The 14104-nt window shown below is 40.5% G+C and overlaps 2 protein-coding genes across 2 annotated transcripts; both read right to left on the bottom strand.

Moving 5' to 3' along the window:
• Positions 1-2584: 2584 nt before the first annotated feature.
• On the bottom strand, positions 2585-3532 carry LOC102260539 (olfactory receptor 7A10-like). Its single transcript, XM_005876327.1, has one exon. The coding sequence runs from the start codon at positions 3530-3532 to the stop codon at positions 2585-2587; it is 948 nt and encodes a 315-aa protein (XP_005876389.1).
• Positions 3533-12886: 9354 nt separating this feature from the next.
• Positions 12887-13855, bottom strand: LOC102260234 (olfactory receptor 7A17-like). Its single transcript, XM_005876326.1, has one exon. The coding sequence runs from the start codon at positions 13853-13855 to the stop codon at positions 12887-12889; it is 969 nt and encodes a 322-aa protein (XP_005876388.1).
• Positions 13856-14104: the final 249 nt, after the last annotated feature.

Below are 14104 nucleotides of genomic sequence, written 5' to 3'. Positions count from 1 at the left end.
TGTGGTACATCTACACAATGGAATACTACGCTGCGGTAAAAAAGAAGGAACTTTTGCCTTTTGCAACAGCATGGATGGAACTGGAGAGCATTATGCTAAGTGAAATAAGCCAGTCAGAGAAAGATAAATACCTCATGATTTCACTCATTTGTGGAACATAGAGAACAACATAGACTGATGAACAGGGACAGATCCAAAGACAGAGAAACAGCGATCAGACTATTAATACCCAGAGGGAAAGTACGGGAGAGAGGGATCAAGGGGAAGAGATCAACCAAAGGACTTGTATGCATGCATATAAGCCAAACCAATGGACATGGACAACAGGGGATGAGAGCATGAGTGGAGGCAGGGGGAGGATGGGGGTTTAATGGGGGGGATGAGAACACACTTGTAATACCTTAACTAATGAAGAATTTAAAAAAAAAGACTCATAGATCAATGAAACAGAACAGAGAGCCCAGAAATAAACCCATGCACATACAGTCATTAATTTAGGAAGAAGGAGCCAAGAGTATACAATGGGCCAATACCTTATCTTTAGCTCAGAATGTCACATATACCTCATTTCCCCTTTGTCTCTGTACCTCTCATGTATGTATGTGTTACTGGACCACTTCTGTGCTGGGGGCTGGCCCTGCCCCAGCACAATCCAGAACTTTTGAGTGACAGGTGACCTTCAGGTCCTTGACTCATCCAGGAAATATTTGAAGAATGAATCAAAGTGAGAATAAAGCAAGTTTTATTCAGATAAAGACAAAGAAAGAGGCCTGGGCGTGGGTGCCACTGTAGAAAAAAAGTACCCATATGAGCAGACCAACTCGAGAGTGAGTTGTGCAGGTGGTCAGTTAGTTCCTGGAATTTTATGTGTATTCAAGGTGGAAGGGTGGGGGGTGGTCTCCAGGCGCTGTGGCACCAAATTCTGACTCTGCCTTCTGGGTGGGAGGGAGCCTTGTTCCTAACAGGGTTGTTCTGGAAGTGTCATGGAGTTTGTCCCCCTTGGCCACCTTTCTATTTGTGGTGTCAGTTTTCATTGTAATGATGGTATAATGAGCTTTGGGGTCGGTCTTTGGTCAATTTTCTTCCATCTTGGAATGATCTGGTTCTGGTCAGTCCTTGTTGTTGTGACCTCTCACCACTGCAGGGGGTTTCCTGCCATAAACTGTTTTCTCTCTGATCATGCCCAGAAGTGGGGGCTTTGGTTTCTTTCTCTCCTGCCTCATATCCATATCGAAGCCACTGGGACATATATACTTGATAATCAATGTTCCCAGGTATTATTGTAGGTATTCTGGACACTGAGTTGAATAAGATAATAAAACTAGGAGATTAGTTATAAATCCTAGTAGCAAGATACTAGTGTAAATACCTGACATTAAACTTTTGATGCATGAGGCATCTGTTTCAAAGACGTCTATCTCAAAGAATCCTATTGCCAGCTTCATGACAAGGCTACTAGAGAAGCACTCAGGTATCCCCTCCCAAATCAAACTATTCTCTCTCTCTCTCTCTCTCTCTCTCTCTCTCTCTCTCTCTCTCTCCCTCCCTTTTTCTTCCCTTCCCCCATTCTGAGACCTTCTGATGTGGCCCTTAGGATGCTGTGTGTCCTCCAGAACCTGTGAGTAATGAACCTTGTGATTTCATAAATGCCTCATGATTGTTCCAATTTTAATAAGGACCGCAAGAGCCCGTCCAGCCACAACATTGACTGTGGTCTGAGGAACCAGTAGCAGGGCCCCAAGGCCAGTGCCCAGGTATTTTCAGCCTATAGCATTACCATCAATAGGCCGAGACTTATAAGGAACAATGATAAAGTCAACATTATCAGGAAGAGCAGTTAAAGTACTGATGTATAAAGAATGAGAAATAGCCCTGACTGGTTTGGCTCAGTGGATATAGCGTCGTCCTGTGGACTGAAGGGTCCTGGGTTCGATTCTTGTCCAGGGCACATGCCTGGGTTGTGGGCTCAATCCTCAGTAGGGGCCATGCAGGAGGCAGCTGATCAATGATTCTCTCTCATCATTAATGTTTCTTTCTCTCTCTCCCTCTCCCTTCCTCTCTGAAATAAAAATATATTAAAAGATATTTTAATAAAACTATATTTAAAAAAAAGAATGAGAAACATAGAACTTAAAATTGATGTGTCAGATTTTCCTGGAATGAAATTCTATAAATAGTGTGAGTAATCAAGCAATTTTTTTCCAACGGGAATAATACAACTTATGACTATTCTCTCTATAAAATAAGAACAACTTCCTAACAATGATGTGTGTCATTTGAGAATAAATTTACCTTCAGAAATCCATGTTGTCCATGAAATAAACTGGAATTTGCATTCTGATCAAGGTTGGAAACAGCTGTTAGGTTAGAACAAAGGAGAGAGGGAATAACTGTCTGTATAATAGACGTAGCAGAAAGTGTAATAAAATGGTTACTTAAATTGTATAGAGAAGTTGAACTCAAATAAATGGAAATTCCAGGAAATAAATAAAAGAAGCAAGTTGTACAAACATTATCTGATTAAAGGATCTTAATATCTGGTTTTCACTCTTGAAGCCATGAAATCAAGTGCACTTTTTCAGACTCAGCACAGCTGTTTTTTTATAGCTGCCACCCCAAAGAATCTTTTCAGGGCCCCTTTTATGTCTTTGTTCCTGAGACTGTAGATGAAGGGGTTCAGCATGGGTGTGACCACACTGTACAACACTGAGGCTGCTGCACTTGAGTGTGAGCTTTGGGCAGCAGCAGAGCTGAGGTACACTCCTAGGCTTGTTCCATAAAATAAGGAGACAACTGAGAGGTGAGATGCACAGGTAGAAAATGCCTTATACTTCCCCTGAGCTGATGGGATTGCACGTATGGAGGACACTATCTTAGAATATGAGTAAAGTATCCCAGCTAGGGGACCACCACCTAGGAGCACAGCTACAAAATATATCACCATGGTATTAAGAAAGGTGTCAGAACAGGCGAGTTGGACCATCTGATTGAGTTCACAGAAAAAGTGGGGGATTTCCAAGTCTGTACAGAAAGTTAGTCGCAACACCATTAAGCTTTCTAACAAGGAATGCAGGGCACTCATGACCCAGGACACCAGAACCAGCAGTCCACAGAGCCCGGGGTTCATGATGACTGTGTAGTGCAGGGGGTGGCAGATGGCCACAAACCGGTCATAGGCCATCACGGTCAGGAGGAAGTTGTCCAGTCCCCCAAATAATAGGAAAAAACACATCTGTGTGATGCAGCCTTCATAGGTGATGACTTTATTCTGCGTCTGAATGTTCCATAGCATCTTTGGGACGGTGGTGGAGGTGAAACAGATGTCTACCAAGGACAGGTTGGAGAGGAAGAAGTACATGGGTGTGTGGAGGTGGGAGTCTGAACTGACAGCCAGGATGATGAGCAGGTTTCCCAACACAGTGATCAGGTACATGGAGAGGAAAAGCCCAAATGTGAGGGGCTGCAGTTCTGGTTCCTCTGAAAAACCCAGGAGAATAAATCCTGACCCTCCTGTAAGATTCCCTGGTTCCATGAGGTGGGAGTGACTTCCAAGAAAGAAGAAAAGAGCATGAGGACTTTCCACACAATCTAGTGTTACTCACATGGCTCTAATGCTACAGTGTGTCTCTGGCAGTCAAGACATACGTTTCAATATTTTGGTCTGGATTTGGTTCCATCTAGGACTTTCCTGTGTCATTTCAGAATAGCAATTTTTGTCCCAATCTGCTTTTTACCTAAGATGTCAGGTATATTACAGTTTTAATGGGAAATTTTTCATGCATTTCAGGAATATGAATTGAGTGCTGACTATATTTTCAGCACTGTCTGGGCTGTGAGTAGAGGATGCTGAAGAACAAAAGTCCCTACAATTCAATCTGGGGGAAAGAATATAGAAGCAAATAATAGAAATATATAAATACTAGTCAATGGTAAAAGGTGAGAACACCTAGTTTAGATCAGCATTTCTCCAATTTCAATGTTCCCATGAAGTCCCCAGGATTCTGGCTCAAATGCAGAATTCGATGCAGCAGGTCTGGAGGCCTCAGAGGCTCTGCTTTTCTAACGAGCTCCCTGGTGGTGTGATGCTGCAGGTCCTGGCCTGAGGACCACTCTCTGAGTAGAAAGGCTGTGGTTCTGTGTCAGAGTTAGCTGCAGGTAGTTTTAGGTCTTATGATCCAAGTATTGTCTTTGCATGGAGTTTTAAAGGAATAGTTATTCACTCATTCTAGAGGCTATGATTAAATATTTGTTTCCTTTGTATAAGGGCCCTTGAGTGACACAAAATAATACTGAAAAATGATTTGTAGCAGGTAGAATAAGAACCTCTAAAAGATGTCCTCTTCCTAATCCCCAATAGTTTTAAATATGTTATTTTTATAGCAAGGGAAAGTTAGGGTAGCAGTTGGAGCAGCATTGTTAATTAGCTGACTTTATTTATTTTGTTTTTAAAATATATATTTTTATTGGTTTCAGAGCGGAAGGGAGAGGGAGAGAGAGCTAGAAACATCAATGATGAGAGAGAATCACTGATCAGCTGCCTCCTGCATGCCCCCACTTAGGATTCAACTGGCAACCCGGACATGGGCTCTTTTTCTTCTTTTTCTTTAATTCTTTATTGTTTAAAGTATTACATATGTCTCCTTTCCCATCACTGACCTCTCTCCTGCACTCCCACTCTCCAGCACATGCCAGGCAAGTACTCTTGACCGGAATTGAACTGGGACCCTTCACCCTGCAGGCCTGTGCTCTATCCACTGAGCCCAACCAGCTAGGACGCTAATTGGCTGACTTTAAATAGAAGATGAGCCCGGATCATCCATGTGGAACTAAGGTAAACACAATGGTCTCCTAGATGCATAAGGGAGGCAAGATGAAAATGTACACTATTGGTTTTGATGAAGGAGGAAGGGCCCTGAGTCACGGAATGCAGGTGGTCAGCAATGCAAACTGGAATTGGGAAGAAAACAGATTCTCCCCTGAGCCTCTAGAAGGAGCCCAGTCCTGCGCACATCTTGATATGAGACTCATTTCAGGCTTCTGGCACCCAGACCTGTATATATAAACTTTCAACAACGACTGCAGGAATATTTTATAGCAGCAATAGAAATCTCATGGAATAATTGATTCAGCAAAATATGTTGGACGAAACTGAGTTTAATTCTCTCTATTCATTAGGTTCCTTGGTAAGGGCATTTTACTCTGAAAACCCACATGAAGTAAAGAAGAAATTTTAAAACTATTTAGAGATATTCCACCCCCTAAGCGGTGACAGTGATGTCCTCATTATACAGATGTAAACTGTTGTGAACTATGATGCCTTTGTGTCATTAAGACTTAAGGTACAATGTGTGGCCTTAATTTCTCTATCACTGAACTGTAAAAAGTATTGGTTCTCAGCACACTACACTCTTTGGCTGGAAGTTGGTCAATCCTCAATTTATATTCCCCAAGTGCATGGCAGAATTTCTCATTTAAAGTATGGAAAAATGACCACTGCAGGATAAGGGTGAGTGTGGGACAGGAATTTCCACTAACGGTGCAACATAGAAAGTAAAAGAGTACAAAACCCCAAATATATGCAGCCTCATGAGTAATGAAGTAGAACTATTTAGTATTCCTCTTTAGATTTATTAAATATTTTCCGTGTGAATACCAGTGTGAGAGAAGAGACTGCAATGTATGTCTCACTAACTGCTGTTTCAAGCTACTCATATCTACATTCATTAGTCTGAATCTTTTCAAAGAACACAAAGCAATTTCAAATACACCCCATCTTAGAAATTTAATACAAACACTTTCACTTCACTGCATTGTCCTCCACACCCAATACTCTATCTCCTTTTCCCTGAACAGCAAAGCTCCTCCATACGTTTTCATTTCACCTGAGCCATTTTATGCATCTCACTCATTCTACTGTGTCATCAAACTGGACTCCCATTCCCACCACCCAATTGTCAACTGTGGGCCATACATTGCAAAGTCAAAGAGATACATACATATTAGCATATTAAGTAAATTGAGTATAAGTTAGTACTTAATTAACCAAGAATACAAACAGAGATATAGGGTCTCTGGGATAGACTAGGGTCACAGTGACTCAGAGAAAAGCTGACATGTTCCATCCCCTCTGACCCTCTCCTGATGTACCTACTGGCCTCCCAGACTCACCTGGATGGGTCTCTGAGAGGAAGGTCTCCGTGTGGAAGTCTGAATGGCTCCCTGAATGGTTGATGATGAGACTGAAGCTCTGCCCCACATGAGACAGCAGGAAGGAGTGAAGCATCAGTCCCTGAGCCAACTCAGGAATCAAAAGCAGCAACCATGTCCTGTCCCCCAGCATTGTACAAGCCGAGGATGGAACAGGGGAGATATTTACAGTTTTCTCTATACCTGCTCATCAGGCACATTTCCCTTGTGTTATTTCAACTTCTAAGCACATGATTTCCCTGTGGACCTCTGGAATAAACAGAAAGAAATTTTTCCTAATGATTCTCTGATCCCAAGAGACCAGGTTAAAAATCAAGTGAGTTCAGTGTTTATGATGCCTTGTCTTGATCTTACTTGCTTTCCAGAGATCTAGCCTCTTACTACCTTATTCCAACACTGATTGAACGTTTTCTTCAATGTCTGAGATTATGGAACCCATCAGGCCGGGTCCCTGTGATCCTCAAGCACTGATCTGTGGTGGGGACACAGCCCTGATGTCTCTAGCGAATTGCTACTCTCCTCTCCAACAAAAGGACTGTGTTCCTTTTATGTGGAATCCTGGGCTTCACACTCATTGGCTTCCTGACACATCTGTCAAAATAATAAGGAATTTTGTACTTATTTCACAAGTGAAGAGCTGTCATTTAGTACCTCATTATAAAATATTTGTTAAGTATGAGATACATTTTGAAAGTTTTATGCCATATATTCTGAGCTTAGTACTTTATAGTCTTTGCCTGATTTAATTTTTCAAAATACCCATTCTATTATGAATTTCATCCCCCTTTGCAGAAATTGAGTTTGAAGGAGTTTATTGATTTGCTCAAAGTTATGAGCTAATCAAGGGATGGGCCTTGATTGGAATCTGTCAAGTTGCTTCCAATTTTCAAACTCTGGGTCAGTGGTTCTCTCTCTACCTGAGATGATTTTGCCCCTGGAAATATTGGCAATGTCTTGGAGGAAGGCTGCTGAACACCCATAATACCCAACACCAATAATTATCCTGCCCTACTTCCCAACATGAGAAGGTGAGAAAATCTAGTCTAGACCAGCACTTCTCCAACCTCAATGTGCATTTAAGTCACCAGGATTATAGTTTGAATGCAGGTCTTGGTGGGCCAGAGATTCTTTGAATCAAACAAGCTACCAAGTGGTGTTGATGCTGTAGGTGCTGGTCTGTGGCCCACACTTTGATTAAAAAGGTGTGGCTGTGTTAGAGTCAGGTGTAGATTGTTCTAGGTTTTTAGAACCAAAGGTCATTGCATGTAATTTTGAATGTATAGTCTATCCACTCATTCTAGAAGCTGTTATAAATTCATTGTTCAATTATTTTTTTATAAGGATTTATAAATGACATCATATGATATTCTTCTGAAAAATACCTTTTTTGTTTTTTTATATAAGGGCCCTTGTGTGACACCATGGAATACATTATTGAAAAGATTTTCACAGTAGGCCGAGCTTCCAAAGATATCCACATCATAATCCCCAGAGACTTATAATATGTTATTTTTCATTGCAAGATAGGATTAGAGTAGCAGATTGAATAGTTGGGCTAATCAGCTGACTTTAAGATAAGATTGGCCTTAATACTGTAGGTGGGACTAATGAAATCATGGTGGTTCTAACATTTGGAAGAGGAAGGAAGGATTGTTGGCATCAGAGGGAGACTAAAGATGCTACACAGCTGGCTTTAAAGATGGAGAAAAGGCCATGTGGCATGAGAAACTGGAGTAGGAGAGGAAACGGATTCTCCCCTGGAGACTCCAGAAGTAACACGCCCCTACAGACATCTTTTTAAAAAATTACTATTTTATTCTATTTTTTACCTTTTATCTTTATTGTTGAAAGTATTACAGATGTCTGCCTTCCCTTCATCACCCCCCTCCCCCAGCCTTCACCACACTATTGTCTATGTCCATGGATTATGCATATAAGCATATAAGCATATAAGTTCTTTGGTTATTCTCTGCCCTCCCCTCCTCCCCTCTTCCCTGTGAGATCCATCAGTCTGTGCCATGCTTTCATGTCTCTGGTCCTATTGTTTTGGTCGGTTTATTTTGTTCATTAGATTCCACAAATAAGTGAGATCATGTGATACTTGTTTTTCTCTGACTGGCTTATTTCACTTAGCATAATACTCTCCAGGTCCCTTCATGCTGTCTCAAAGGGTAAGAAATCCTTCTTTTTAAAAGCTGCATAGTATTCCACAGCTTTAAAAAAAATCTATTCATCTACTAATGGGCACATGGGCTGTTTCCAGATCTTAACTATTGTAAATAGTCCTGCTATGAACATAGGGGTGCATATATTCTTTCTGATTGGTGTTTCAGGATTCTTAGGATATATTCCTAGACATGGGACCATGAGGTCAAACAGCAGTTTGATCTTTAATTTTTTTAGGAAATTCCATACTGTTTTCCATAGTGGCTGTACCAGTCTGCATTATCACCAGTAGTGTACCAGGATTAGCTTTTTCCCACATCCCTGCCATTACTTGTTGTATGTAAGTGTCATTGAGTTACCACGTGACACCTACCAAATGTATTATTGGCAAATATGTTCTCTCATACAGTGGGTTCCCTCTGCATTTTGAGGATGTTGTGGTTTTGTTTGTTTGTTTTTGCTGTGCAGAAGCTTTTTAGTTTGATGTAGTCCCACTTGTTTATTTTTTTCCTTTGTTTCTCTTGTCCTAGAAGATGTATCTGTGAAAGTTCTGCTATGTGAGATGTCTAAGATTTTGCTGCCTATGTTTTCTTCTCAGATTTCTATGGTTTCACAACTTGCAATTAAGTCTTTTATGCATTTTGAGTTTATTCTTGTGTATGGTGTAAGTTGGTAGTCTAGTTTCATTTTTTTTGCATGTATCTCTCCAATTTTCCCATGACATCTTCAATTTTACATGACATTGTACATAGACAACCTTAAAGCCTCCACCGAACAACTATGAGATTCAATAAATGAATTAGGCAAAGTAGCAGGATACAAAATTAACATCCAGAAATCAGTGTCATTATTATACTCCAATAATGAACTTTAAGAAAGAGAAACTAAAAACAATCCAATTTACACTGCAACAACAACAAAAATAAGGTGCCTAGGAATAAACTTAACTAAGGAGGCAAAAGGTCTGTACTCAGAAAACCATAGGACAGTGCAGAGAGAAATAGAGGAAGATACAAACAAATGGAAGCATATACTGTGTTTATGAATTGGAAAAATTTACATCATTAAAATGTTTATGCTATGCCCTAACTGGTTTGGCTCAGTGGATAGAGTGGCGGCCTACGGACTGAAGGGCCCCAGGTTCAACTCTGGTCAAGAGCATGTACTTTGGTTGCGGGCACATCCCCAGTAGGAGGTGAGCAGGAGGCAGCTGATCAATGTTTCTCTCTCATCGATATTTCTAACTCTCTATCCCTCTTGTTCCCTCTATGTAAAAAATGAATAAAATATATTTTTAAAAAATAAAATGTCCATACTATCCAACACAATCCATAGATTCAAAGCAATTCCTATTACAATACCAAAAGCATATTTCACAGATCTAGAACGAATACTCCAAAAATTTATATAGAACAAAAAAAGACTCTCAATATCCTCAGCAATCTTGAGAAAGAAGAACAAAGTTGGAGTGGTCACAATACCAGATACCAAACTATACTACAAAGCCACTGTAATTGAAATAGCATGGTACTGGCACAAAAAAAGGCATATAGATTAATGGAACAGAACAGAGACCTCAGAAATCAATCCACGTCATTATGGTCAATTAATTTTTGTCAAAGGAGTCAAGAGCATGTAATGCAGCAAGACAGTTTCTTCAATAAATGGATTTGGGAAAATTGGACAGTTACAAAGAAAAAATGAAATTAGACCACCAACTTACATCATACAGAGGAATAAACTAAAAATGGATAAAAGACTTAATTGTAAGCCAAAAAACCATAACCATAAAAATTCTAGAAGAAGACATAGGAAGTAATATCTCAGACATCTCATGTAGCAGTATTTTTGCTGATACATCTCCTAGGGCAAGGGAAACAAAGGAAAAAAATCAACAAATGGGACTGCATCAAACCAAAAAGCTCTGCATAGCCAAGGAAACCATCAACAAGATGAAATGGGAACCAACTGTATGGGAGAACATTTTGCCAATGATCCATCTGGTAAGGGGTTAATTTCCAAAATATATAAAGAACTTATACAGCTCAGCACCAGGAAAAAAATAACCCAATTAAAATTGGGCAAAAGACCTGAGTAGACACTTCTCCAAAGAGAACCCACAGATGGCCAATAAACATATGAAAAAATGCTCAAGGTCACTAATCATCAGAGAGATGCAAATTAAAACTACAATGAGGTATCACTTTGCACCTGCCAGAATGGCCACCATCAACAAATCAACAAACAACAAGTGCTGGCAAGGATGTGGAAAAAAAGGAACACTAGTGCACTTCTGGTTAGAATGCACACTGTTGCAGCGATTGTGGAAAATAGTATGGAATTTCCTCAAAAAAAAAAAAAATCAAACCGCTGTTTGAACCAGAGTTCCTACTTCTGGGAATATAGCCTAAGAATCCCCAAACACCAAATCAGGAAGAATATATGCACCCCTATGTTCATAACAGCATTATCTACAATAGCTAAGGTCTGGAAACAATCCAAGTGCCCATGAGTAAATGAGTGAATGAAAAAGCTGTAGTTTACATTTACACAATGGAATACTAAGTAGATGTGAAAAAGAACTATCTCTTACCCTTTGTGACAGCATGGATGGACCTGGAAATTATGATGCTAAGTGAAATAAGCCAGTCAGAAAAAAATAATATTGCGTTACCTCACTTATATGTGGAATATAATGAGCAAAATAAACTGATTAACAAAATAGGTCCAGAGACATGGATACATGGAACAGACTGACACATGGCAGAGGAAATGGGGTTGGGGGGGGGGGAACAGGAAGGAATTAACCAATATGTACATTTGCATAACACATGGACACCGATAATAATGTGGTAAAGGCCTGGGGTGGGGTGGGTGCTGAGTAGAGGGGGGCAAAGAGGAGAATGGGGAACACCTGTAATACTGTCAACAATAAAAAAGGACAATAGATATCTTCATTAAGGCAAAGATTGACTTTTGTCATGGGAGATTCTAGCCTAGGAGATGACTGCCTGCTACAACCTGCTTTCAGCTAGGAAGTTTTAATTTCAGACCATCTTATGTGGTTGCATTAGGTTTCTGAGTTTTTTTTTTATTTTTATTGATTTTTTACAGAGAGGAAGGGAGAGAGATAGAGAGCCAGAAACATCGATGAGAGAGAAACATCGATCAGCCGCCTCCCGCACATCCCCCACTGGGGACGTGCCCGCAACCCAGGTACATGCCCCCGACCGGAATCGAACCCGGGACCCCTCAGTCCACAGGCCGACGCTCTATCCACTGAGCCAAACCCGTTTCGGCAGGTTTCTGAGTTTTTAAGGCTACTATGCAGCCCTCCCCACCCCCTACCCCCTGAGCTTTTCCGTTTTCGTATGTGGTGCTTTTTCTGTCCACATGACAAAATTTAGAAAAGGAGAAGTATTTTGCTTAGAGCTATGGAGGAGTCATAATTGTAGACAGGACTGGAATTTTCAAGCAGAAAAGAAAATATAATTCAAGGAAAAAATACACTAACCAATCACTGACCCTAATGCAAAAAGCCCCTTGTACATGAACATCAATCTTCCATACTTCGATGAGTACAGCATGAAAAAGCAATACTTTGCATAGTAACAAAATTAGTGCTTAACAATTTTGCTTCCTCATATTGTAACAGATGCAGAGACCACAGTTGTGTTCTCTCTCACCTACCTCCTATCTCTCTTCTTCCTTCTCTTCCCTCTTTCTCTTCCTCCTCCTCATTTTCCTCTTTCCTCCCCCTAACCCCTCTCTCTCCCCATGACCTCCTGTGTGAACTTCAGGCAGGGCGTGTGAGCAGGATTTGTGAACAATGAACCTTGCTTTTACCAGGTTCTCTGAAGGTTGCTGCTTGGGTGCATGCTGCAAGCATAATAAGAACCACAAGGGCTGGTCCAGCTGCAACATTGGCTCAGGTCAGTGTCACAAGAATTCCAGGCCCCCGTGAGTGTCTCAGGCATTTATCATGAACATCTTTTTTATCAATAGGCTGAGACTTAAATGGAACAACATTTAAAATCTACATTATTGGGAAGAGATAGTGATGTAAAAATGAATGAGAGATACAAAGTGAAAACTGGTTTCATCTTTTTCTGTACAATAAAATTAAATAAATGTCCTTAGATGCCACATGTAGTTTTGTCCATATGAGTAATACAACCCTGATTATTTTTTTCAGGAAAACCAGAGGAAAATAGCTTAGCATAATATATGTCACATGAGATGAAATTATTTTAGAGAAATCCAAGTTGTCCCATGAAAGATATGGAAATTTCCAAATATTTCTGATGCAAGGTTGAGAAAAACTTTGAGATTGTATAAAAATGGTAAAAACAGAAAACTGTCTATATATTATACCAAAAGCTTAATAAAGTGAATTACTTACATAGAGAAGTTGAATACAAAAAATGGACATGCCAGGGAATTAAGAGAAGGATCCAGTTCTCTTCCACATGATCAATCACAGTTTCTGGTTTGAAGGTGTTGAGCCATGCAATCAAGGGCACTTTTTCAGCCCCAAAACAATTGTCCCTTTTATACCTGCCATCCCCAAGAAGTTATTCAGAGCCATCTTTATGTCTTTGTTCCTGAGACTGTAGATGAACGGGTTCAGCATAGGTGTGACCACGGTGTACATCACTGAGGTGATTGCACTTGACTGTGAGGTGCGGGTAGGAGCAGAGCTGAGATACACTCCTAGGACTGTACAATAAAATAAGGAGACTACTGAGAGGTGAGAGGCACAGGTAGAAAATGCTTTATACTTCCCCTGAACTGATGACATTCTACATATGGAGGACACTATTTTAGAGTAAGAGTAAAGGATCCCAGCCAGGGGACCACCAGCCAACAGCCCAGTTGTAAAATACATCATTGCGTCATTAAAAAAGGTGTCAGAACAGGCAAGTTTGATCATCTGCTTAATTTCACAGAAAAAGTGGGGAATTTCCAATTCCTCAGGGAAGGACAGTCTTGATATCATTAAGCTATGTAACAAGGAATTCAAAACACTAATGATCCAGGACACCAGAACCAGCAGTCCACAGAGCCGGGGGTTCATGATGATTGTGTAGTGCAGTGGGTGGCAGATGGCCACATACCTGTCATAGGCCATCACAGGTAGAAGGAAGTTGTCCCAACCTCCAAAGAGTGTGAGAAAATACATCTGTGTGATGCAGCCTTCATAGGTGATGACTTTTCTCTGTGTCTGGATGTTCGCCAGCATCTTTGGGACAGTGGTGGAGGTGAAACAGATGTCTACCAAGGACAGGTTGGAGAGGAAGAAGTACATGGGTGTGTGGAGGTGGGAGTCTGAGCTGACGGCCAGGATGATGAGCAGGTTTCCCAACACAGTGATCAGGTACATGGAGAGGAAAAGCCCAAATATGAGGGGCTGCAGTGCTGGTTCTTCTGATAATCCAAGAAGAAGAAATTCTGAACTACTTGTGTCATTACCTGGTCCCATGTGGTAGAGGTGATGACTAAGAATGAAAAAATACTATAATTAATTTTTTATATAAATGGGCGTTACTTACCATTGAAATGCTACAATTTATATTTTGTGATAATGTAATCAGTATATATATATATATAGTACAAATCATACCCTTTAAGGCAGTGGTTCTCAACCTTCCTAATGCCACGACCCTTTAGTACAGTTCCTCATGTTGTGGTGACCCCCAACCATAAAATTATTTTCATTTCTACTTTATAA

Source organism: Myotis brandtii, unplaced genomic scaffold, assembly GCF_000412655.1.
Source record: "Myotis brandtii unplaced genomic scaffold, ASM41265v1 scaffold485, whole genome shotgun sequence".
Taxonomy (NCBI): domain Eukaryota; kingdom Metazoa; phylum Chordata; class Mammalia; order Chiroptera; family Vespertilionidae; genus Myotis; species Myotis brandtii.
This window is presented reverse-complemented; position numbering and strand designations above follow the sequence as displayed.